This window comes from Pelophylax lessonae (genome assembly GCF_965119305.1).
Source record: "Pelophylax lessonae genome assembly, chromosome: 5".
NCBI lineage: Eukaryota > Metazoa > Chordata > Amphibia > Anura > Ranidae > Pelophylax > Pelophylax lessonae.
This window is the reverse complement of record NC_138772.1, coordinates 546,474,257-546,501,393: the sequence shown is the minus strand read 5'-3', so window position 1 is coordinate 546,501,393 and position 27,137 is coordinate 546,474,257. Positions and strand designations below refer to the sequence as shown.

The 27,137-nt window shown below is 40.8% G+C and overlaps 1 protein-coding gene across 1 annotated transcript in view; it reads right to left on the bottom strand.

The window, feature by feature from the left end:
- Window positions 1-6,396: 6,396 nt before the first annotated feature.
- The window catches only part of LOC309555533 (cytochrome P450 2C25-like), a 55,789-nt gene continuing 35,048 nt past the window's right edge, over window positions 6,397-27,137 (bottom strand). The window contains exons 5-9 of the mRNA XM_082257600.1: window positions 26,487-26,660; window positions 25,095-25,236; window positions 23,508-23,695; window positions 22,496-22,637; window positions 6,397-6,725 (exon numbers count right to left, since the gene is read on the bottom strand). Of these exons, the coding sequence (XP_082113726.1) occupies window positions 6,529-6,725; window positions 22,496-22,637; window positions 23,508-23,695; window positions 25,095-25,236; window positions 26,487-26,660 (843 nt within the window). The 3' untranslated portion in view covers window positions 6,397-6,528. The remainder of the gene's footprint in view (window positions 6,726-22,495; window positions 22,638-23,507; window positions 23,696-25,094; window positions 25,237-26,486; window positions 26,661-27,137) is intronic.

Below are 27,137 nucleotides of genomic sequence, written 5' to 3'. Positions count from 1 at the left end.
GATCGGTTTGGCACATGTATATGTACTCTATGTATGATAATTTTCTTATGTTTAAATAAATTTGAACATATATTTACCTTATATTAAGTGGCCACCCATGTTCACCTCATTTACAGTCCCAGGGCAATATTCTGTTTCACTGTATATGCATATTTAGGGATGGATGTGTGTCACTGGCAGCACCGGAACTTTTCAATTGCTGTATAGAACCCAGGTGGAAGACACCTTTTTTGCCCACTATCTTCTGATACTGCTCTAAAAAGATAAAGAGTTCCTGCGAGCTACCTTCTAATACCAGATTTTTAAAATGCCGCAAACACTTCACTTCTCATAAAAAGTGTAATCAACCTAAAATATATAAAATAGTGTTGCGCAGAATAAAAATCTTCTTGGATAAGAATGTGTATATGATGTGTATATATATATTTATATATATATATTTATTTATTTATTATGTGCTCCTTCAATAAATAAACAAATATATCTATTTGTTCAAAAAGGTGAATCCCCAATTATCCTCATCGGTGTTAAAACATAATCTGTATAAATAATGATCAATATAAAATATATAAAGTGACTGGTGAATAATTTAGTATAATAATAAAACACACTATTTTATCAATGAAGTTGCATATATCCTCATAAAAGTGCGTAGTGCAAAAAAATGTGCAATATAAAACTTATTTCCAATTTGCAAATCACAGTAATAAGGAATCAAAATACAGTCCAGCATAAGTTAATTCAAAAATAAAAATAAATAAATAAGTGTCAAAAATAGAAAAATCCAAGTCTTTGTGAGTCACTGCGAATAACAATTAGAATCTTCTATACAGTGCTCAGAACCACCTGAGGGTGGTGGGTGCTCCCCAAGAAAGTGAGTGACCAGAGTGTCACAGATCATAAAACAACTGTGCACCCCCTTGTGAGTGGGTGCTCACCTTATACACGATTATAACAGGCACAAGGGCTCCTTCTTAGGGTTGACCCTTCCAGATCCTATTACTCCAGTGGTCTGTAGCCCAGATATGGTTTAAATTAGCCCATATACAGGGAATCAGGGAAAACAATCCATCCAAACCGTGACACTCCAGCAGCAAGTATCGGTGTGGTATATGCAAAAAAGAAACCTCCAATAGTGCTTATACCTCTTTAAATGTTTATTTCAAAAAAAGTAAAATAAATTGAACTCACAATTTTCAATGTATCCATGCACTTTTTACATGCGGCATATAAATATCCATACACCGAACTAAGCCGTAATGGTAAAGCGGGAGACGCACTGGCTGTATAACTTCTCCTACGCTGGTACAGCCCGACAGTCTCGCGATCAGTGAAGCGCTCCGTCCGTCCTTGCCCCTCCCCTACGCGTGACGACACCAGGGACCTCATGTCTTCCTCAGGGGGAAGACATGAGGTCCCCAGCCACCTGCACATGGTGTTAGGGCTGGGACCAATCACACCCCGTTTGGGATATATACATGAGAGGGTAGCTTTTAGTGATTCACATTTTTTTCATCCACATGGAGGACATCCTCTTTGATCTTACCCTTGACAATATCAATGGTGGGTACACACTGACTTTGTGATACTTCTATATATTTCACCAATGATCTACGGTTGGACTATATGTCACACTCACCCTCCACCTATTCCCCAGTGGGTTGTCTCTGGTCCCGCACCTTCAGCTCCCGGACTTGTTTTGCCGCTACCGGAGGATGGGAGTATCGCTTTGTCATCCCGACTCGTAAATATTTGTAAATATGGATCCCCACAACAGGGCCCCTGATGAGTTTTAATATCTCATTGTCCATTGTGATGCATATTTTCAAATTGACATTTTATATTCTTTAGAAATGTCTATGTGCATCTACTCCTGAGGAAGTGAGCAGTGGCTCACGAAACATGGCAAGTTAGAAAGATGCTTTTATATCATCATGTATCAATATAATTGCAATTTTTAAGCATGCATATTATCATGTATTCATTACTGATCGGTTTGGCACATGTATATATACCCTATGTATGATGATTTTCCTATGTTTAAATACATTTGAACATATATTTACCCTATATTAAGTGGCCACCCATGTTCACCTCATTTAAAGTCCCAGGGCAATATTCTGTTTTGCTGTATATGCATATTTAGGGATGGAGGTGTGTCACTGGCAGCACTGGACCTTTTGAATTGCTCTGATAGGAAGTTATCTATGAAAATTAAAAATGAAAAAAAAAAAAAAAAAAAAAGGAAATAATCTTCTACTGAGTTTTATCCTCTGATTGGAGAGCATCAGAAAGACGCAATTCACCAGTTTCGTACCAACTTGCTGTGAATCGTGCCATCCATATCCCATATTCTCAATTTAATGGAATATGGGTGTGGGCTGGACTTTTGCCCTTGGTCAATCAACCCTGGGGGTGTTCCCTTTCCCAGCCCACTGGACAGTTCTGTGTTCCAAAGTGAAAAGGGCAGTGGCGGCCCATCCATTGGGGGCGCCGCCCCCCCTATCCATGCATCCGGCCCCCTAATCTACATGCAGGGCACCGGACACATGGATTCCAATGTTTTTTTTTTTTTTTTCAAGCACGTGATTAGAGCCAGAGGCTCTAATAGGCTTCAACAAAATGGTGGGCTCAGGGCGCAGAGTACTGCGCCCTAAACCCACCCAGTTGTGTGACAATAGCGAATGAATATTCTCTATTGTCACACGGATTCTCCTCCTGGCCAATCAGGAAGCGGGTCCTGAGACCCATTTCCTGATTGGCCAAAAGGAGAAGCCATGCTATTTGCCAAGGAGGAGGAGGGAGGAGACGCAGGGGAACCTCTTTATCAGCAATTCATTTAATCTACTCCCCTTTACTGAAACCTGGCTTTATGAATCCGACAATTCTCCTGCTGCCCTCTCCCATGGTGGCCCACTCTGGACTCACTGCCCCAGACCCAATGGATGGAAAGGAGGAGGAGTGGGAATCCTTCTAGCCCCACATAGCACCTTTCAGGTACTTCACCCACCTCCCTTTCTGTCACTCTCTTCATTTGAGGCACATTGCATTTGTCTTTACTCTCCAGTTTCTCTAAGGATAGCTGTGATCTACCAGCCCCCTGGACCAGTATCAGCCTTTCTTAATGACTTCTCTACTTGGGTACCCCACTTTCTCTCTTCTGAAACCCCCACAATCATTCTCGGTGGCTTCAACATCCCTGTTAATACAAACACTCCTGCTACTTTCAAACTTCTCAGTCTCAAGTGAAGTTCCTCTTAAACCCTCAAGATACTTTTAAAAACCAATGTCTTATGCCACCCTAAAAGGGAATGTTTATCCATTTCAAAAGAAACGAGAACAAGTATGTTAATTTATCTGTCCATTTCAATACCACCTGTTTGTAGCACTACTCCCTGGGAAGCTGCTTGAAGCGGGTTCCCCTGGGTTACCCATAGCAACAACTTGATAATTTGAGGTAACAAAGTGCTTGGCTCAGTCAGAAAACAGTCCAGGGGATTTGGTTTTGTTGTTTTTATTGAGAACTGGGATAGGAGAAGGGATGAGTGGGATACTCCAACTGGATAAACTATGCAAACTTTTGGGGCTTCTAACTACAGTTGAATGCGGCAAGGCTGCTGCTTCACTTTTCCACTGTAGTGAAGTAGTTAATAAGCAAACTGTAAAATGAATCACTCTTCAGGGCCCCCGCTTGGCACCCGCTTTACCCCTACTCTTCAGGGTTCTACTTAGCACCCCCTTTTACTCTGACATGCTGTGTGAGCTGACCTCTTATCATCTGACTTCATTGGAGTGGTCCCCCTTTCTTGGGCAGACCCCTTGGCAAGCCCCCTGGTACTCACGGACACTGTTTTTCCGAGTGACTCTGCCAGCATCTCCACTGTCAGCTTTACTGGATCCTTTTTGGCTCAGCTATACACCTGGCTCACTAGGCCGACTGCCTGTACCACCTTCCTCTGACAGCAGGAGGAGAGACAGCCCTCTTCCTTCTCCTGGGACTCTGCTTCCCAACTGGACATTGTTTCTTTTGTACCAGGAAAAAGAAGAGAGTATAAGGAGTCTTCAACACGGGTGTGGGGACTCTGTGCAGCTTGAAGGTCCAGTGCCTGTTCGGACCTAGAAGGGGACAAACTGTGGAATATTTCACTTAAAGGTCTGAGTATACAGGATCCCAAGAACATTTGTAGAGGGAACCGGCGTAAAACCAACTCTTGGACTGCAGAGGTTGTCGGTTCCACTGACTAAAGCCAGTGTTCAAGTGAGTTGTGGTAGTTGTAACTGTAAGCTTTGGGCCCAATATAACCTTGTGATCACCAACATTGTGGTCTATTCCCACACACAAGGGAGAGCAAGTCTACCACCTATCCACACAAGAGCTGCACACAACTAATTTTACAAGAACATAACATAATTGATAGTTTTATATCTGTGATCATTTGCTTTGTATATTAAACACTTTTTTTATTTTTATGCAAAAACAGAAAAACAAAAACAGAAATCCCTAAAGATTATTTCTCCAAATTTATGAAAAAAACTTTTTTTTTTTCCCTTTGTGTAGCACGATCCCTTTGGGGGCTGCTGGTTAATGGATGATCCTCCGCACTCACCTGACCCTGAGAAGCGTCCAATCCACTAGGCACTATTGGTTCAGACATTTTCTATAGAATTCTTCAAGAATACACTGACACAGTAAAATACCAGTTTGACTATTTACTGGAATAAGAAGGTAAATCAAACAACTGAATAAGAACAGGTAGAATGTTACAACAACAGATATTGCAGTGTCACTCCTCTAAACCCCCCTATAAGGCAAAGAGGGCCTAAAGGACTGACACCGCAGGAAATAAATGCGTAACTTACAAGGTAATATATCAAATAAGTGAGAGTAACTGAAGTGATTATCAGATTTAACTGTCAGGACTAGGATGGAATGTAATAACCATAAACCTTACTTTGCTTCTACTAAAATCAGACCTAGAGTTATCTGGTACCGTTAATGAGGTCCTATACTATTGTCAGGAAATCCCCTTTAAGAATAGTGAAAAGTAAAGTTCCTGCTCTAGCAAGGCCTTGTTGTATCTTTGCCGGCAGTTGGAGCTCTTTATCACTCTTCTATGTAATATTTGTAATCCACGTGTAGTGGTGTCTATAGGTTGCTAACTGCTTATCCGCATATTATGGTTGCAGGGTCACCAGGCACTCTTGCACAACAGCAGCGTCCATATGTGACTGTCCGGTCTCAGGCAGGACTTCTCCTCTCAAAGCTGCGTTACTAGAATGCCTGGCTCTCACGTTTTTGGTTAGTCAGCTCGGCTAGATCTGCCACCTCCCTGTGACCACCATCATCACACCGCTGTGGATGGGCTCCGCTCCCTCTAGGCTGCACTCTCGGGCCTCCGTCACCGACTGTCTCCTCCGGCACCTCTCTCCCCTCAATCCGTCCTCCATGAGTCCCAGAAGCAAGAGCGCGTGCGCTTGGCCCCACCCCAAAGTATATTCACTCTCCAATGATCCTCCACGAGTCCCATTGCTCCCTGGGAGTATAGTTCCGCCTGCCATCCATATAATAATTCACCTTCTTCACCAGACTATATCTCCCACAATCTAATTAATCAATTTCTGGGAAAAGGCGATCATTCTCATGAATTCTTAAAGGAGCACTCTGATAGTGTAACGTGGATACATATATTATATATATATATCCATAACATATGTACATACACAGTAGTCCCACTTGGCTACATCTGTGTAGTTGCAAACAATGTGTTAGGCTGTTAGAAATACATTCCAAAATATATATTGCACTTTGGCATTCCTCAGAAGACTTTCTGTAGGACGAAACGTGTAAAGGCGGAGCCAAGTAGTTACGTCATTACACTGGCTCAGATGGGTGATGTTTGTCAGTGTTTTGCCTGATGTTTTTTCCTCACTTGTGAGTATTTAGTCTTATTCAATTAGAAAACTGCTACACTATTTAGTTTCTTTCTCTGCACATGAGACGTGGATATGCATGTGGTTACCATCACCATACATAGTGCAGAGAGCCATCCATTCTTTTGTGATCAGTATAAAGTGGTGTGAGACCTCCTGTGATGAGGTCTAACCTTTTATTAAGCAGTTTTGTTTGGTGGTGGCTGGAGCACTGAAGCTAGTGAAGGTGTTAACAAGATTGAGCTTCACAGTGGACATTTTCTCTGATTTTAATTCATTTTGGACTTTTTTCCATTATTAACGGTTGGTTGTGCTGGTCGCACAAATGCAATATATCGTTTGGAATGTGATTCTAACAGCACAACACATTGTTTGTACTGTTGATATTGAATTTAGATATTACGTTGTTCAGATATCTGAGTGCTTTTGTTTTATTGATTACCAATTTGTATTTTTTTTTTACCATTACAGCTTACTTATTGGTTCTATTTGCATAGATTATTGGTGAACTTTACAGAAAACCCCTGGTTTAAATGTATGTCAGGGAGTTCCTCTATAGACGGTTTCCTCTCCATACATGTTAATGAATGTTGCAGATTATGTGGTGGGTGATGCACGGGGCACGGCACACAGCTGGGCAGATGCTATTACTATAGTTTTATGATCATGCAGCCATTTAGAGTCCTGTGGCTCGGCTCCTGGGGGCAGCTTGATGGTAAATTTCTGGAGCACAGCAGAGAAGAGAAGGAAGAGCTCCATTCTAGCCAAATTCTCCCCGGGACAAACACGCTTTCCTGTGGAAGAGAAGGTAAAGAGTTGCGGATGAAGCAGATACATACCAGCTACATGGCAGTTTTGATTGTGTAAATTTTGCAATCAAGTAAATAAACAATTATTAAAAAATACCAAGCTCTATGTGAATACAGAACAGATGTGGTGTTTAGGTGTACACTACCAAAGACAGTGCTGTCAATAGATTTGCTAAGCCCAAATCAGTATGTAAGGTTTGGACCATTGGCCACCAGAGTCAATGTGAAAGGCCATGTTAAGGTGGTTTTTAAAATTAGTCATTTTAAAGAGTTCAGTGGTCTTTAAATGGTTCCTTGGGGTTAGAGAATCTTCTTTCAGCTTGGGGTGCTCTATGAGTTCAGAAACAACTCAGGGCCACTGCATTTTTTTCCTTGATGACCATCCAACCCAATACAAGAAATAGCCATCCAACCCAATACTAGAAATAGCCTTAAAGAGGAACTGCAGTCTGCTCACATAATTTGTAATATAAACATCTTTGCCATTCTGAAGCTTCCCTCCAATCAATTTACATATTATTTTATACAGTATATACTGTAATTCTGTATTTTCCAAATATGCTGCAGAACAGAGACGGCTCTCTAATTAGGCAAATTAGGGAGTCGCCTAAGGTCTCGCACTCACAGGGGCCTCGCGGCCGCCTAATTTGCAGAGTTAAAGAGCCGCCTCTGAGGCTGGCAGCAGGGATCTCCCTGCCATCAGCACAGTCCCAACTCCGAGTCCCGGCCCCTTTGTAAGCAGGAGAATCGGGGCTGTGATCAGGAGCAGCTCACCAAGGAATGGGAGCTCACTGACATCTCCGGATCACAGCCAAATACTGGAGCTGCAGCGCTGACACTTCCCTCTCCCTCACAGACCACAGACAGGGAGGAGAGAGAGCTGCTTCTGCTCCTTCTCCCGCCCTCTCCACCTGTGCTTGCCCCGCCCACACTCCCCGACAGTTTTCTGATTCTGATTTTCAGATTGAACACCAGGAACAAGAAGAGGAAAGATGGCACCTGATCCCTTCATCCATCCCTTCCAGTGAGTACTCTGATCTAAGGGGCACCCTACCTTCATCTCTTTCCATTCCTTTCTTTCTCTCCTGAGTGTACCCCTGTGCGTCCGTCTGGTCCCCCTGTCCGTCCGTCTGGTCCCCCTGTCCGTCCGTCTGGTCCCCCTGTCTGTCCGTCCCCCTCATGCGAGCAAAAAAATCCTTTTTTTATTGCTATATAGACCAGGATCCCCCCGTTTCACTCCAGTTCTCTTCTTCCCATCCCTCATCATCTACCCACTCCCTCCTTTTTACCCCCTTCTCCCCAACCCCATGGTTCCCAGTCCCATCCCTCTCCTATTCATCCCATGTGATTGCCACAGTACACATCCCACCCACACAAGCAGCAGTAATCAGATGCTCAGCCTCAGGGTTCTTCCTTAACCTCTGCAAAGGGGGTGAGTGGGGCCTCATGTCTAAATTCTGCATGAGGCCTCACAAAGCCTAGAGCCGCCTCTGCTGCAGAAATCCCCCTTCACGAGGTCTAGCTGCAGCCATTTTAACTGTGGGCTGCTGACTGTTCACTTCCTGGATTTACATAGATATATATCTATATATATATATATATATATATATATATATATACACACACACACACACACACACACACACACACACACACACACATACACACACATACAGACACACACACTCACACCACTGCTTGCCTGCACATTTCTCCTCGCTGGATGAATATTCATGGATCTCTGCAGTATCCTGTTGTCTCTGCCTTCATCCAGCCCCTCCAGCTCTGCAGCTCTCATTGGCCCTCCTATGACTCATCACTCCCTTCCTTGCTGGCAAACTCTCACGAGAGTGAAAGAGCTGCACATGATGTCATCAGCCTCGGCTAATTACGAGACAAGAAATAGGAAGTGGGCTGTATAAGGTATTTACTAGCAGAAAAAAAAATATGTATTATCCAAAGGTAAAACAAGGGCAGAGGATTTAATAGATTGAAAGATCAAAAAATGACTGAAGAGCCGCTTTAGGTTGGAATTCAGTGGGAGGAACAATACCCCTTACATTGGTGGGTAAGGAAAGAAAGAGAAAAGTAAGTAGGGGAGCATATTTCCTTAGTAGGTTCTCTAGAGAACAATGGCCTTAGGCCAGCTTGTATCTCAGATTAACTTTATATATATGGAGACAACAATTTTTACTGGAAGTTCAGTAAAAATCCAATATACTCCAGGGGACTTTTAAGGTTTCATAATATTTAAATTAATTTTGATGCATATGGAGGATGGGAATGGGGGGGGGTATAATTTGCCAAAATCTGCTTCCCTATCCTCAACCTTCCTATGTGCCCAACAACAGATGGAGTTTAACCACTTGCCGCCCGCCCGCCCGCCGGGACGGTGCGGCCATTGTTCTGGGCGGACGTCATATGACGTGATCCCATTCAAGCAGGGCAGGCGCGCGATCGTGTGCGCGCCGCCCTGCACTGCCGGTGTCGGCTTGTCCCCGGGACACAGCCAGTCACTGGCATGGGGGAAACAGTGAATGGGCATGGCTGTTTCCCACGTGATCGGCTGTGTTCCAATGACACAGCCGATCACAATAGCAAAGCCGGGAATCAGACCGCGCATGCGCGATCGGGAGCGCGCAGCACGGTCTTGTCGGTGGCTCTGTGTTCCCTAGGAACACAGCTAGTCACCGGCGGTAGTAAACAGTCACTGACAGTGACTGTTTACTATGTGATCGGCTGTGAATCCATTCACAGCCGATCACAAAATGTAAACACAGAGCAGTAACTCACTGTTACTAGCTCTTCTCCCCTCATACAGTTTCCAGTGTGAGGAGAGCAGAGCCAGAAACAGTGAGTTACTGCTCTGTACACCTGTCACAATGTAAAATCACGCAAATAAACTTGTCCCCACACAGTCCTCAGCCCCCCCCAATTGCACCTGTCACCCAACAGTCACCTCATCAGTGCCCAGAAATTGACACCCATAAGGCTATGTTCACATGTGAGCGTAGCGATTGCGGGCAGAATCACCGCGATTCTGCCTGCGATCCGGAAATCATTGCAAATCGCGGGACACCTGTGCGTTGCCCGTGATTTGCAATAGCACCCGTAACGCTGTGCGATTTTGCAGCGATTTCCGTCTGCCGAATCGCGGCAACATCGCGCAAACAACGCCCAAAAAAGGTACAAGAGTTTCTTTGGGGCGTCATGCGTTGTTTGCGCGATGTTACCGCGATTCAGCAGGCGGAAATCGCTGCAAAATCGCACAGCGTTTGGGGTGCTATTGCAAATCACGGGCAACGCACAGGCGTCCCGTGATTTGCAATGATTTCCAGATCACGGGCAGAATCGCTGTGATTCTACCCTGATCCGCTAGGCTCACATGTGGACATAGCCTAAAGTTCACCTGTCACCAGAAACTGCCATCAGTACCGCCATGCACCATTGCCCGTCACCTGCTGTCACCCATCGGTGACCATCGCCCCCGTCACTTGTCACCCCATCAATTACCGTCACCTGTCACCCCATCAGTCATCGTCATCTGTCACCCTATCAATCATCGTCACTTGTCACCCCATCAGTGATTGTCATCTGTCACCCCATCATCATCACTTGTCACCTCATCAATCATCGTCACCTGTCACCCCATCAGTCATTGTCACCTGTCACCCCATCAGTCATCGTCACCTGTCACCCCATCAGTCATCGTCACCTGTCACCCCATCAGTCATCGTCACCTGTCACCCCATCAGTCATCTTCACCTGTTTGCTATATACATGCAACCACTTACCGACCGCCTAATGACTATATACGTCGGCCATTAAAAGCTAAATACTGGGGTTATGGCAGCAAATAGCTGCCATAACCCCGGTATTTTTTTAAACGGCGGGCTTTCAGATAAGGGTGGTCCCAGTGGCGGATTCGCCGCGGAATTACCCTTACGGTGCAGGGGAAGAGGTACCCCCCCTCCCACCGCGTCCCAGACGTTTTCCCAGCTTACCGGACCCGCCGGCAGCGGGAAAAAACTATCCGGTCCCGGATCCTCAGAGACAGGAAGTCTCTATGGTCTTGGAGGACCGGAGCTACGTCAAAAGTCGTTGCCTAGCAACCGGTTTAAAGGGCCGCTTTTTTTTTTTTTTCCTTTTTCAACAATTTTTTTTTTCTTTTTTAGTGTAGTTGTGAGGTGTGAGGTCTTTTTGACCCCAGATCTCACAATAAAGAGGACCTGTCATGCCTATTTCTATTACAAGGGATGCTTACATTCCTTGTAATAGGAATAAAAATGATCAAAACATTTTTTTTTTAAAACTGTAAAAATAAAAAAATAATAAATAAAATAAATAGGAAAAAAAATATAAAATTAAAGCGCCCTGTCCCCGTTAGCTCGCGCGCAGAAGCAAACGCATACGCAAGTCCCGCCCACATATGTAAACGGTGTTTAAACCATACATGTGAGGTATCTCCGCGATGGTTAGAGCGAGAGCAATAATTTGAGCCCTAGACCTCCTCTGTAACTCTAAGCTGGTAAGCTGCAGAAATTTTTAAAATGTTGCCTATGGGGATTTTTAAGTACCAATGTTTGGCGCCATTCTGTGAGCATGCGCAATTTTGAAGCATGACATGTTGGGTATCTAATTACTCGGCGTCACATTATCTTTTACATTGTGGAATAAATTAGGCTAAATTTACTGTTTTCTTATTTTTTTTTCAAAAAAGTGAATTTTTTTCTAAAAAATTGCATTTCGAAGACTGCTGCGCAAATATGGTGTGATAAAAAATATTGCAACGATCTCCATTTTATTCTCTACGGTCTCTGCTAAAAAAATATATATATATATAATGTTTGGGGGTTCTAAGTAGTTTTCTAGCAAAAAAAAAATGATTTTAGCTTGTAAACACCGAGTGTCAAAAATAGGCCCAGTCTTAAAGTAGATAAATGGACAACTTTGTGTAAAGTGCTACTTGGATGTTAGGCCTCTGTATGTGGCTAGGCTGTGTAAAAGTCTCACACATGTGGTATCTCCATACTCAGTAAAAATTGCACCCCAAAATACATTCTGCTATTCCTCCTATGTACATGCTATGTGTTAGAAATATTGCATAAATGGAAAGCTTTGTGTAAAAAAAAAATGCGTTTTCATTTTCTTTCCACATTTTCCAAAAACTTGTGGAAAAAAAAATGACATATTCAATAGACTCATTATGCCTCAAAAATTATACATTGTGCTGTTTGCTTTCCAAAATGGGGTCATTTTATGGGGGTTTCCATTGTCCTGGTGCTCCAGGGCCTTCAAAAGTGCAATAGGTTGTCAGGAAATTATATGTGTAATTTGTGCTCCTAGAATGCCGGGCGGTGCTACTTGGATGTTAGGCCTCTGTATGTGGCCAGGCTGTGAAAAAGTCTCACACATGTGGTATCGCCATACTCAGGAGGAGTAGTAGAATGTGTTTTGGGGTGTAGTTGCAAGTATACATATGCTGTGTGAGAGAAATAACCTGTTAATACGTCAATTTGTAAAAAAAAAAAAAGCAAAGATTTGTGGGAAAAAATTACAACTTCAAAAAACTCACCATGCCCCTTATTAAATACCTTGGAATGTCTACTTTCCAAAAAGGGGTCATTTGGGGGGTATTTGTACTTTCCTGACTTTTTAGTGTCTCAAGAAATGAGATAGGCCTTCAGTACATCAGGTGTGATCAAGTGTGATACATTTTCAATGATTAGCACCATAACTTGTGGACTCTATAACTTTCACAAAGACCAAATAATATACACTTATTTGGGTTATTTTTACCAAAGATAAGTAGCAGTATAAATTTTGGCAAAAATTTGTGAAGAAAAATGACAAATTTGCTCAATTTTATGACAGAAACAAAGAAAAATGTGTTTTTTTCACAATATTTTCCGTCTTTTTTTATTTATAGCACAAAAAATAAAAAAACCCAGTAGTGATTAAATACCATCAAAAGAAAGCTCTATTTGTGTGAAAAAAGGACACAAATTTTTTATGGGTACAGTGTTGCATGACTGAGTAATTGTCATTCAAAGTGTGAGAGCGCTGAAAGCTGAAAATCAGTCTGGGCAGGAAGGGGGTGAAAGTGCACTGTAGGCAAGTGGTTAAGGATCGTTCCATCTTTAGAAAGACAAAAGTCATCCTTTTACTGGTCACTTGTAGAAAAAAAAACATTATCTTAGATGAGGAGAATACATTGTAGTGGATCGTTTTTTCAGAGGGGTGGATGTCCTAGCTTTGAATATCAAATAATAATTTCACTATGAAGTTGGCTTAAAGGAGCCTATGTACCACCAGATCTCCCAGAATCCTTCCAGGTTTTATTATCAAAGCTTAATTAAACAAGCTGAAGTTAGAAGCCGATTTGCTGCCATGCACAGATGCACCAGATTTTAGGTGCTCCAGCTTTAGTATATCTTCCCCAATATGTTCTACAATATGAATGAATGCATTGCAATTTTATCTCAACTTGATATAAAACCAATCACTGGAAAAGTTAGTACATTGTATTAGCACTAAGATTTGTGTTTCCTCATTTCTCCCCATCTCCTGGTGGGCTTAGGAAGAGGAATGTAAGGATGGGGAGTCCTGGGAAGTGCAAAGGGTGGTAGAGACGGACACTTTGAGAAAGATGTGTCAGGATTATTGGGGAGATTAAATAGAAGAAAAATGAAATTACCGTATTTATTGGCGTATAACACGCGCCGGCATATAACACGCACCTCAATATTTAGAGAGAAATTTCAGGAAAAAAGCTTAAATTTAAAATAAACAGTTTTGAACTCAGAATTTTTTTTTTTCAAATCAAATGACATCTCACCAGTGCCTATAAATGCAGCCTCATCAGCAGTGTCCATATACAGTGCCTTGTGAAAGTATTCGGCCCCCTTGAACTTTGCGATCTTTTGCCACATTTCAGGCTTCAGACAAAGATATAAAGCTGTAATTTTTTGTGAAGAATCAACAACAAGTGGGACATGAAGTGGAACAAAATTTATTGGATATTTCAAACTTTAACAAATAACTGAAAAATTGGGCGTGCAAAATTGTTCAGCCCCCTTCAGTTAATACTTTGTAGCGCCACCTTTTGCTGCGATTACAGCTGTAAGTCGCTGGGGGTATGTCTCTATCAGTTTTGCACATCGAGAGACTGAAATTTTTGCCCATTCCTCCTTGCAAAACAGCTCGAGCTCAGTGAGGTTGGATGGAGAGCGTTTGTGAACAGCAGTTTTCAGTTCTTTCTACAGATTCTCGATTGGATTCAGGTCTGGACTTTGACTTGACCATTCTAACACCTGGATATGTTTATTTGTGAACCATTCCATTGTAGATTTTGCTTTATGTTTTGGATCATTGTCTTGTTGGAAGACAAATCTCCGTCCCAGTCTCAGGTCTTTTGCAGACTCCATCAGGTTTTCTTCAGAATGGTCCTGTATTTGGCTCCATCCATCTTCCCATCAATTTTAACCATCTTTCCTGTCCCTGCTGAAGAAAAGCAGGCCCAAACCATGATGCTGCCACCACCATGTTTGACAGTGGGGATGGTGTGTTCAGGGTGATGCGCTGTGTTGCTTTTACGCCAAACATAACGTTTTGCATTGTTGCCAAAAAGTTCGATTTTGGTTTCATCTGACCAGAGAACCTTCTTCCACATGTTTGGTGTCTCCCAGGTGGCTTGTGGCAAACTTTAAACTACACTTTTTATGGATATCTTTAAGAAATGGCTTTCTTCTTGCCACTCTTCCATAAAGGCCAGATTTGTGCAGTATACGACTGATTGTTGTCCTATGGACAGAGTCTCCCACCTCAGCTGTAGATCTCTGCAGTTCATCCAGAGTGATCATGGGCCTCTTGGCTGCATCTCTGATCAGTCTTCTCCTTGTATGAGCTGAAAGTTTAGAGGGACGGCCAGGTCTTCCTAGATTTGCAGTGGTCTGATACTCCTTCCATTTCAATATTATCGCTTGCACAGTGCTCCTTGGGATGTTTAAAGCTTGGGAAATCTTTTTGTATCCAAATCCGGCTTTAAACTTCTCCACAACAGTATCTCGGACCTGCCTGGTGTGTTCCTTGTTCTTCATGATGCTCTCTGTGCTTTAAACAGACCTCTGAGACTATCACAGTGCAGGTGCATTTATACGGAGACTTGATTACACACAGGTGGATTCTATTTATCATCATTAGTCATTTAGGTCAACATTGGATCATTCAGAGATCCTCACTGAACTTCTGGAGAGATTTTGCTGCACTGAAAGTAAAGGGGCTGAATAATTTTACACGCCCAATTTTTCAGTTTTTTATTTTGTTACACTTCATGATTGTGTCCCACTTGTTGTTGATTCTTCACAAAAAATTACAGTTTTATATCTTTATGTTTGAAGCCTGAAATGTGGCAAAAATTTGCAAAGTTCAAGGGGGCCGAATACTTCCTCAAGGCACTGTATGCAGCCTCATCAGCAGTGTCAATATATGCAGCCTCATCAGCAGTGTTAAATGAAAAATTCTGTGCAAATGGATGTAATTAAGCTAATTTGTTGGCTGCAGCCTACCCCAAAAATATAGATAAACTATATCTGAAAAGTAGGGATAGGTAGGGTATGTTGGCGCTGCCGTTTCTAGTACTAAATATGTGGGAGAAAGGTATAAATAGTAATATAGAGAAAATGTGAATAATTCAAATGTATATTGGGCCAATCAATGGTATAAATACATAGGAAAGTGTTGGTCCTTATAAACACCAAATGTATCCAACCATAAGCTTCAAATATGTCACAGATAATTATTGGTGAGCACTTGACACTGGTAAAATTTAAATAAATATAAATGATATATAGCTTAGAAAAACTGTAAACAGTGCAAACAATTCATATAATAGCAAGTGAATATTGCAGGGGTAAAAAGTCAAATAAAGTGACTCGTGCAATAAATAATATAGCCACTAGGTGGCAGTGCCAGTGTTATATATAAAATAATAAAAGGATATCCAAGTGATGTTCTCAATATACAAGTGTGCAGGTGAAAAAAAATTATTTTTTTTGTGCTGAGTGATATATATTACTCACTAAAGGTTAATATTTCAAAAAAATAACCCCAATATAATGTGGGTATGGATATCCAAGTGAAAAAATATATATAATCTAGAAAAAAATATATATAAATAACTATAGTGAATAGTGCCACATGAGTATACTATAAAGATCTCATAAAATTCCAAGGTGTAGATAATTAGTGAAATAAATAAATAAATATAGTATTAAATTATGCCAAAGAGTTAATATAGTCCGTAATAAATATCTGGTGAAAAAAAATCCACAAAGTAAGATCGATATGTTGATCTTCCAGAAAGTGCAACAATAGTGAATATTAAGGTGCCAAAATAGATTCTCATATGGAAGGAGTGAGTCCCAGTGATGGATTCAGGATGTGGGTGCCGGGTGAGGAAAATCCGTGCTGCCCTCTCTGTATAGCCCGCACTCACCAGAGAGCGGCACCCCTACAGGGGTAACCAACGTTGTGTATATGGGGTAAAACCCTCGATGACTCTCGATAGGTCCCTCCAATCCTCCTGGGAAACACCGCAAACACCGCTACACGAGGGGTTTGCGGTCCCTACACACTTACGGATGCTGCACTTTGATTTTAAATGTGAGTACTACCTGTATTTTTGATAATAAATGGAATCTTTAAACGGTACATCACTATATTAGTGTTTTCTATCTATGCACCCTGGATACTGTCTTCAACACTTTGGAGAGCTGCCTTTTCGATACCCTATATTGCATACCGCTTGCTTACTTTAACCATAAGAGGGAGGAAGTGAGTTTTACTCAGGAGGATTGGAGGGGCCTATCGAGAGTCATCGAGGGTTTTACCCCATATACACAACGTTGGTTACCCCTGCAGGGATGCCGCTCTCTGGTGAGTGCGGGCTATACAGAGAGGGCAGCACGGATTTCCCTCACCCGGCACCCACATCCTGAATCCATCACTGGGACTCACTCCTTTCATATGAGAATCTATTTTGGCACCTTAATATTCACTATTGTTGCACTTTCTCGAAGATCAACATATCGATCTTACTTTGTGGATTTTTTTTCACCAGATATTTATTACGGACTATATTAACTCTTTGGCATAATTTAATACTATATTTATTTCACTAATTATTTACACCTTGGAATCTTATGAGATCTTTATAGTATACTCATGTGGCACTATTCACTATAGTTATTTATATATATTTTTTTCTAGATTATATATATTTTTTCACTTGGATATCCATACCCACATTATATTGGGGTTATTTTTTTGAAATATTAACCTCTAGTGAGTAATATATATCACTCAGCACAAAAAAAATAATTTTTTTCACCTGCACACTTGTATATTGAGAACATCACTTGGATATCCTTTTATTATTTTATATATAACACTGGCACTGCCACCTAGTGGCTATATTATTTAATGCACGAGTCACTTTATTTGACTTTTTACCCCTGCAACATTCACTTTCTATTATATGAATTGTTTGCACTGTTTACAGTTTTTCTAAGCTATATATCATTTATATTTATTTAAATTTTACCAGTGTCAAGTGCTCACCAATAATTATCTGTGACATATTTGAAGCTTATGGTTGGATACATTTGGTGTTTATAAGGACCAACACTTTCCTATGTATTTATACCATTGATTGGCCCAATATACATTTGAATTATTCACATTTTCTCTATATTACTATTTATACCTTTCTCCCACATATTTAGTACTAGAAACGGCAGCGCCAACATACCCTACCTATCCCTACTCACCAGCAGTGTCCATATATGCAGCCCATCAGCAGTGTCAATATATGCAGCCCATCAGCAGTGTCAATATATGCAGCCTCGCAAGCGCAGTGTCCAAATATGCAGCCTTGCAAGCGCCATTGGAACTGTCCGAATCTTTTTTAAAAAAGGGCAGGAAGCAGCGCCGAGAGCAGAAGGGGCGGGCCAGGCCGAAGAGAAGGAAGGCCGAGCTGTCATAAGAGCAGAAGGGGGCGGGACGGGCGAGGAGAACGAGCAAGCGCAGTCATCGGAAGTCCAACCTCCTCTGCCGAGACGTGTGACTTGTGTCCCTGAGGAAGACACGTGGTCCCTTGTGTCGCCATTGCGTAGTGGAAGGGCAAGGACGGACGGATCGCTTCGCCGAGAGATTTGTGAGACTGTCAGGCTGTTGGACTGAATCCACTGCAGAGGATAGGACACAGCTGCAGTGTCTCCCACTATACCACAACGGTACTTTAAAGATTGTTACACATGGATGGCTGTTTAAAGGTGCATGGATGCACCAAAGCATGTGAGTGCATACCACATTTTTAATAAAATTAAAAGGTTTTTAATAAAAAGGTTTTTAATGACCTTTCATCATTGGATTTTATTTATGATACAGCATTTTAAGATTATGAAATTTAAATCTTTCGCTTGAGGGTTATACACACATATATATATATATATATATATATATATATATATATATATGTTTAGGAATCGCACTGTACACAACTACATATATATATATATATATATATATATTATTTATTTTTTTTACCTTTCATCATTGGATTTTATTTATGATACAGCATTTTAAGATTATGAAATTGGATCTTTTGCTTGAGGGTTATACACATATATTTTTATATAATTTTTTTGCTACATATTTTTAATTTTTACACATTTGGATAGATTTTTATTTTGCGCAACACTAATTATATATTTATTGGCTCTTTGCACTTTATGAGAATTGAAGTTTTTGCGGCATTTTAAAAATCTAAGACAGGAAGGTTGCTCGCAGGAATCTTTGATTCTTAAAGCCCAGTTCCTGTCCCATTGCATTTAGGGTGGTTCTGGTGGCCGAATTACGAACTTTTACCGCAAAAAGTTCGGAATTCGGCCGAATTTCGAACAGCCAATGTTCGGGTCAAACCGATGGTCGACCCGAACCGTTCGATCATCCCTAGTTATGAACAATTCCCAATATGAACTATTCTCTTATAAAAAGAGGACAAGACATTTTTTTTTCTTTTTCTCCTGACGCTATTCCCAGATATGTCTAAGGTTGTTCACCTGAATACTGGGAAGAAGGGGGGGGGATATGTCAGGATTATTGGGGAGTTTAAATAAAAGAAAAATGGAATTATATATATAAGCCATACATATTCAGTTCTATACAGAGAAATTTTGAACATCACAGCTTCCATCTTGTATAGGGGTGTTTGAAAGTTCATATATCCTCTTTTGTAAAATGTCTCTTACAAAAAGGTCTTATATTTTCAATAGAAGATCTCTGTATGTCTTTGGTCGTAAATAATGAGGCCCTTTTTACATCTCATCAGATAAGAGTCAGTTAGCCAGACACTATACCAGTCACTAATGACTTTTATGCTTATAATCTTATCTGTGTAAAACAATGTACAATAGTTACCACATTTTGGTTTTATATTTTACACATAATAATTTAACTTAGTTGAAGCTAATTATTTCATTTTAGAAATGTTTGTGTAGATCTTGTAAAAGTTTTATGACCGCTATAGATCTTCCGATCTTAGCCTAAGAGTCTGAAGTGTTTGACAGGATTTTGATCATTTAAGGCTTTTCACTAGCCAGAGGTTGTAAAGGTTATCAGTATAATAATAGTGTTATTATATGCTATATACTGAATCTAAGAGTAATACAATACTGCCCCCTTTGGGTGACTGCTACTAAATGTAGTCTCAGGGTAAATTAGTAATTTTCCAATCTATCTATCTATCTAATCTATATATTGTATTAATAATATATCCTTATTAAATGGCTTTACCAGGTTCAATCCTTACCTAGATATACGATGGAGATATTAGATGGACATGTGTATGCTATGACAGTATGGATAGCTCTAGGGCTGAAACAACTAATCGATTAATCGTCAACTAATCGATTATGAGAATAGTTGTCAACTATTTTCGTAATCGATTAATCAGTCAGCCGATTAGTTGTCCTGCATACAGAATGCATTATTTGTTTACATATCAGAAAATACAGTGCAACGCACATACAGCTCAGTACACCGTCCGTACATGTCAGTAGATGGCCGAGAACTTGTGAATGTGTGAGGAGCAATGCCTCATGGGCAATGTAGTCCTGGGCAAGAGAAGGAACCAAGTGATTTTAAAAGCAGAGTTTTTTTTTACCTTGCTATAGGGACACTCTGTACAGTACTATACTTTGCTGCTTCCTATAGGGGCACTTTGAAGGCAGGAGGGGCCAGAAGTGCCGTGGGGGGGGGGGGGGCAGAAGAGGAAAATCAGTGCTGCTCTGTAAAAAATCATTACACAGAGAGGGTAAGTATGACAAGATTGTTGTTTAAAAATAAAAAAATCCAACGTTTACAATCATTTTAAAAGCTCTGTGCAGGAAATAGGAGCATCTGAACCCAGAGAAGGTGAAGGCTGATAGACTAGAGGTGATATAAGGCATTACAATTACATTTAAAGTAAAAGTTTACTAGTATTGTGCATTACATTTAAAACTATATCCATGAAAAAAAAAAGTTTCAGCTTTTAGTACTACTTTAATATAAAAATGTTATTTTCCCCCCTCTACCCTTCATATAGCTTCATGTCTGACTCCCAGTTAAAATATCCTGCAAATCCGACTTCTGGGCATATTTTTTTATATACATACACATGATACAAGATATAATACTTTCACTGTTTCACAGTAGAAATTATAATTATATTACAGTAGCGATATCTGCTGTTTTTTTTTTACTATTAAGGGCTATTTTTTCTTTTAACCCCATCATGACAGGTGATAAAAAAAAAAGCATACTGCTGCTACTAAATGTCTTCTGCTGCCCATACATGTACTGGATTTTTGGACAAAAATATTTGCATCTATATTTGTTCAAAAATTATTTGTAAATTCGTTGAATGGACGAGTGTTGTTTGAAAATTCCACTTGTTTTTAACAATAAATTTAAAAATGAATATAACCACATACACTATTTGAAGATTTGTTTGATCGAGAAGTTTTCTATTCTGCTCCTTCAAATTTTCCTGTCACTGTGGTTGACAATGAACACCGAATAGATCCCACTAATGGTTAGAAAAATCAAATGAATGTTTTTAAAAATTTTCTAATTTTCTAAAAAAAATGTAGTTTGGCCAGCATAAGTGACAGCAGGCGCAAGGAGCTTGTATCCAGCTACCTGCCTATTAATAAGGGAGTCTATCATGAATATTATATACCAATCCGGTCTGAAAATTTGCAAAACCGTGTTTTAGGTCTTTTAAAAATATTGATCTCCGAGTCTGATATGTACCACATTTAAACCTCTAATAATACATATATCTGTCTCAGAGTGGAATAAATATCCAACTATATTAAATAATCGTTAGTTGCAGCCCTATATAGCTTCTTATATTGTTGTTATGATTATTCTTAATTGAAGAATTTATCATGTAATTTTAATATCCAATATACTGGATGACTAGTAGAGGTGTCGCCCAATGACCTCACCAGTTAATGGATAAGTAATCCCAACCAATGGGGATAAAGTTCCTCCTTCTGGGTTCGGGTTATGATAATTTTACTGGCCCTTTGTTCAACACAATATAAAAAGGGAACCCCAGATGTAATAGGACACACACACATTACGACAACGTTCATTACACTTACAACATACACGCTACTTACATCCATACATATACTCATCTATACATACTCCATCTTGTTCCATCATTTATCTGAAACTTTGAAGGACGCCAGGTGAAACTCCTCCCTAAATGGCCACCATTTTGGGAAGGCGGCCATCTTAAGGACTCTGGTAACGACCATATTAAGCTAGCAGCCATCTTAAGTGTGGTAAATATACCTTGCTGTTTATTTGATTATTATTTACTATTGTTAATTTCCTTCCTTATATGTTTTATATTTCATATTTAAGGGTAATGAGATTACAATCCCAGCCGTAAGAACCATATTAGATTTTTCTCTAAAAACTGATTTTTGTTTTTATACATTTTTATTAATATCAGATTGAACGCAATATTAGCGTATTAGTCTCCCGTTTTGCATAGCCTATTCTCGCTCCAACTGCAGCGGAGTGACTGTTGGCTGCACAATTCACAGACAATTGTGGTCTGATTATATAGAACACTTATCTATGGTTTCTACTCTACTTGGGGATAACGTAATCTTGCTTTCTTTTTAATTTTATTATTGAGCTACTGTAGACTGTATTAACTAAGGTTGGTATATGCTGTTAAAAAGAAATGAATAGATTAAAAAGAACTCGTTACATATTGATTTGTGGAAATAAGTTGAGATTCTCCTAACTTACAGATCTTTGCTTATTTACATAAATAGACACTGTTATATCAGAGCAGTATAAATATTCTGACAGATGAGAGGAACAAGGCTGAGATATGTGAACAGCTGAGGGGCTGATGTCATGGAGCCATTTCCTGATCCTTACAGGCTACAGAAGAACATGAGATGAGTTTAGAATATCCTACTGTGCATTCAAACAGGAGAGAAGGTGTCCCCAGAATAGCGCTTTACTGGCAGCCGGGGGACTTTTTGGTGCTGGTGCCACTTTACATCAATTCCTGGATATGGAAGAGAAGATCTGGACAAGAAGATTGTTCCCTACTTGTGTATTTTGGGGATTTTAGGCATAATTGTTATGGTGAAGGCATAATGTTATGAATCTCTCACCAGCTGAGAATGGCATGAAGGCCGCCCGATTGCGAAACTGGCCCTCCTCATCCAGGAAGTGCCCAGGGTTAAATTGTTCTGGCGTCTCCCACTGTGAGGGATCATTAAGCACTGACGTCAGGAATGGAGTGACGGTGGTGCCCTGGTAAAGGAGATAGACAGAGTCACTGTTATACATCAGTACAAATCTCATCATACAGTCCCGGCATCGACTGGATCATGTCAGACACTGTGACAACCGGAATATTCAAAGCATTTGTATATTACTGTGAAAGTCAGTGTAATGTAATTAATGACTAGGAAATAGACAGGTGCCTGAACAGAAATGGAGAATTGTTTCGAAACTCCTTTTTCTACACAACAGTATATTACATTCTGATGCATAAAAAAAAGTCAAACTCAAATAACACGCCACATGAAATTTGATATTGTATACACTGATAAGCTATAACATTATGACCACTGAAGGGTAAAGTGATTAACATTGATTATGTTGTAGCACCTGAAAATGACTGGGATATATTAGGCAGCAAGTGAACATCTTGCCCCTGAATTTAATGTGTTGAAAGCAGAAAAAATAAGCAAGCGTAAGAATTGGGTGACATTTACAAGGGACAAATTGTAATGGCTAGACAACTGGGTGAGAGCTGCTCTAAAACCACAGCTCTTGTGGGATGTTCCTGGTCTGCAGTGGTCCGGACCGACCAAAAGAGGTGTTGTTCACCTTGGGAAGAGATGGCACCAGAATTCAGTATGGAAAGAAGACAAGCCGGTGGAGGCAGTGTGATGTTTTATCTAGTGGAGTCCATGTCTTGCCGGGTCAGGGTTGTTTTGGTGGCAAAAAGGGGACTTACTCAATATCAGGTGGGTGGTCATAATGTTATGGTGGGTGGGTGGTCATAGTGTTATGGTTGATCGGTGTATCATTGACTGCTCTCTATGAGACATCTCTTCACAGACTGTAATGCCTCCTTGCTTTCCACCACCTTTATTTGTCACTGTATTCGGGTACCTTAGGGAGGGTGTATCCACGGAACTGGATGTCTTTGGTCACCGCATGGAAGAGAGCAGTTGGGGCCAAGTCTAACACTCTCTGTATTTCATGGATCACTGCATTGGTGTACGGCAGTTGTAGCCTGTCTTCAATTCCAGGTAAGCGCTGTGACTGCAACAAGTCATCAATCTCATGCTGGACCTTCACTGAAAGGAGAATATAGAAGAGGGTTTGAATGTTCCACATGCTGATGTTTAATGAGCATATATAACCGTTAAGACGACCCCCTTATTCTTCAGAAATGCTGCTGCTCTTGCAAACCAATATTGAATCTACCTGAACGCGAAGGCAGTCATTGACCAAAGATGGCATCAGGATTTTCCAATGCAAAAGAGGGGAATTTTGCTCTAACTAATTCAGTGGCCTTTGGGTGCTATAAACATGCCTAGATATACTCTTTGTGCAAAATTATTAAGAACACCTGTACCCCTACTTATTCATGCATTTATCTAATCAGTTAAACATGTAGCAGCACAGAGATGCATAAAATTCTGTAGCTACAGGTTAGGTACTTTATCTAAAGTAAAACTGGAGGAAAAATGTTCAATTGAGGTTTAGATGGGAGAGGGTTTAGAGTTCCTGTTTGGTTTTTATTGCTGTCTGTATCCAAATAACCAACAGTGTAAACAAATGGCAACTGCCCCAACCTAAAACTGGTGGGAGGGCACACTGGACACCTTTGCTGCCATTGTGCTATTTGCTGGGTGTCCACTGCGTCCCTGTGCCTTTAAGGAGGAGTGGGCTTCCTCCAGGGAAACCTGCCCTCAATTCATCCATTATTATATATGTGCTCCTATGGAGGCTTTGAAAATTTCTAGATATAGGACTGCTGATAATACTGGGGTGCCTTTTCACAGCCTCTGCAGCTTATGCATGTATTTGCAAATGTGTGCAAACTAAACCCCTGTTTTTATTGTGAACTGTTAGACAGGACAGTTAAGTTTGTTGCAGGCTGTCGGTAAGTTGAGCTGGGAATTTTTCTTTATTTTTGTTTGATATGTGTCGCCCCTGCATGTGTTCCTTGCTATTGAGGCCAGTTATAGGTTGGGGCAGTTGCTGTTTGTATTATTGGTCTAGGTTTTACTCATAATGGTATGGAAACCAAAAACACCCAGAGGCAGTTCTGCCGACAGAAAGACCTTGGTGATGGGAGGTTAAAGAAGAATGGACTCAAGAGCAGAAATGCATCTGGACAACATATTGAACTTTTAAGTGGTTCAGCTACAATAGCAAAAGACCACATTGGGTTCCACTCATATGGATCACATACAGGGCCACCAAAACTGGACATAGGAAGACTGGAAAAAAGTATCTTAGTCTAATGAATCTCAATTTCTACTGAGGCACAAAGATGGAAAGCCAGTCCATGCATGAGAATTTTTTTACTTTTCCCAAACTTTGTTATGGATGAGTTCTACCAAGTGTTTATTAATGTCTGTGCTCATTTGGGTACATTTCTTATAAATACTACCTTTAGGAATTAACAAGAGTAACAACTCTTCCACAGACCATTTTACATGCAGCACAAGCTAATATTGATCTTACTCTGGACATCAGGATAGTGGGCCATTAAAGCCAGGCAGAATTTCAGGGTAGAAGCAGTAGTGTCAGAACCTGCTGCCAACAGTCCCACCAGGACATGCAGGAGACTCAAATCACAGAAATCTGGGTCCTCTTCATGCTCCTCCTGAGTGGACAGAGAGAACCATTGTCAGATAGCTGGAGCAAACAAAATGCATAAGATAAACACTACAACTACAAGGAAATTAAAGGGCCCTTTAATACTTATGCCCAGTGTTTTTTACATGCATGAGCTTAAGCACATTTTTATTCAAGTTTACACATAAAATTTGTGCTTTGAATGTGTAATTTTTTTGGTTCATTTGTTGTAGGGAGGAGATGAGGGGGTAGAGGAGCAGTTGGGTGGGAGGCAAGAGAACAGGAGAAGATAAGAGAGAGGAGAGGCAGGTAGAGGAGGACGAGAGGAAGGAAAAATGTGAAGAGATGAAAGGAGAAGAAAATGAGAGGAAGAGGAGAGGGAAAAGGAGATGAACAGGAGAAACAGAGGGAAGAAGGGGAAGAGAATAAGAAAAGGAAAAAAGGAAAGAAGGATGTGAGATCGCAGAAGAAAGGGAGAGAAGAGGATAGAATGGGTGAAAGAAAGGGAAAAAAGGGAGAGGACAAAGAGAGGAGGGGAAGAGGTGAAGAGAATGGGAGGGAAATGGAGAGGAGACGTGAGAAGCAGAGGAGAGACAGAACATAAAAATAAACAGAATAGAGGAGGAGGTGGAGGAGAAAGGGAGAGTAGAGGAAGAGGGAGAGGAAAGGGAAAGAAGAGAGGTAGAGAAGTGAGGGAAGGAGGAGAGTTAGACTGGGAGCATAGAAAAGGAGAGGAAAAGGAGAGGAGAGAATAAGGTGCAGAGAATGAAAATAAGATGGAGAAGAGAGTTTAGGAGAAAGAGGAGAGAAGAGGAAGCGAACAGGACAGAAGAGGAATTGAAGAGGAAACACAATAGTGGAGGGGAAGGGGAGAAAAAAGGTAGAGGAGAAGAAGAAGAGGGAGAAGAACGGAGAAGAGAAGTAGAGGAGAAGTGAGGGAAAGGAGGAGAATTAGACTGGATGGATAGAAAAGGAGAGGGAGAGGAGAGCAAGGAAAGAGGTGCAGAGAATGAGAAGAAGATGGAGAAGAGAGGTGAAGAGAAGTATAGGAGAGAAGAGGAAGTGAAGAGGAAACAGAGAATAGTGGAGGAGAAGAAGAAGAAGGAGAAGAATGGAGTAGAGAAGTGAGGGAAAGGAGAGGAAATGTAGAGTGAGTGGATATGAAAGGAGAGCAAGGGGAGAATAGAGGAAAAACAAAGAAAGTCAAGAGCAGAGGAAGTAATTAGGAAAGAGAAGGAGGAAGAAGAGGCAAGACAAGTTTATTTTTAGTAGAAGCACCTCTTTCATCTTGAGCAGAAACTGATCGGTAAAATCTCGGGGGGCCTCAGGCTTCAATGTGCACTTGTGTTGCTCAATGTATTTTATCAAAAATTTCTCCAGGTAGGTCCTTGCTTTAAAGAGGATCTTTGGCAATATTGGCAGTTTGAGGAGGAATGGGAAGACATTGCAGAGCTGACCAGTGGAGAAACAAAGAGAAAACAATGAATGCCTTGATGTGGAACTCTGGAGTGTTTTCAGTAGAAGAGGCATTGCTGTAAACCTATCCAACAACCTGAAGAGTACAAAAGATTAAATGCCTGCATAGTGGCTGACTCGCTGGATCAATGGCAGTTGAGTAAATCTGGGGACAGGGTGAAGAGTTCAATAGAATGTACTGGACTAAATGTGCAGTTACACTTAACAGTATTTAACGCCAAAACTTTTTAGTTTGCTTTTGATGAAGTGGGGAAGGGTTATTCCTGTAAGTTTTTTTTTTTCCCCATTCAAGAGATTTCTCCTTACCTCCTCATGTGATTGAAAATCTATTCAAAGGGGGCGGAAATTTCCACCTAAACAGATATCACTAGAACTAGACTTTTCAATACTTTCTGTTCCGATGATAATGGTTACCTAACTTTATACCTAACCTTCACCCCCAAAGCTCAAAGC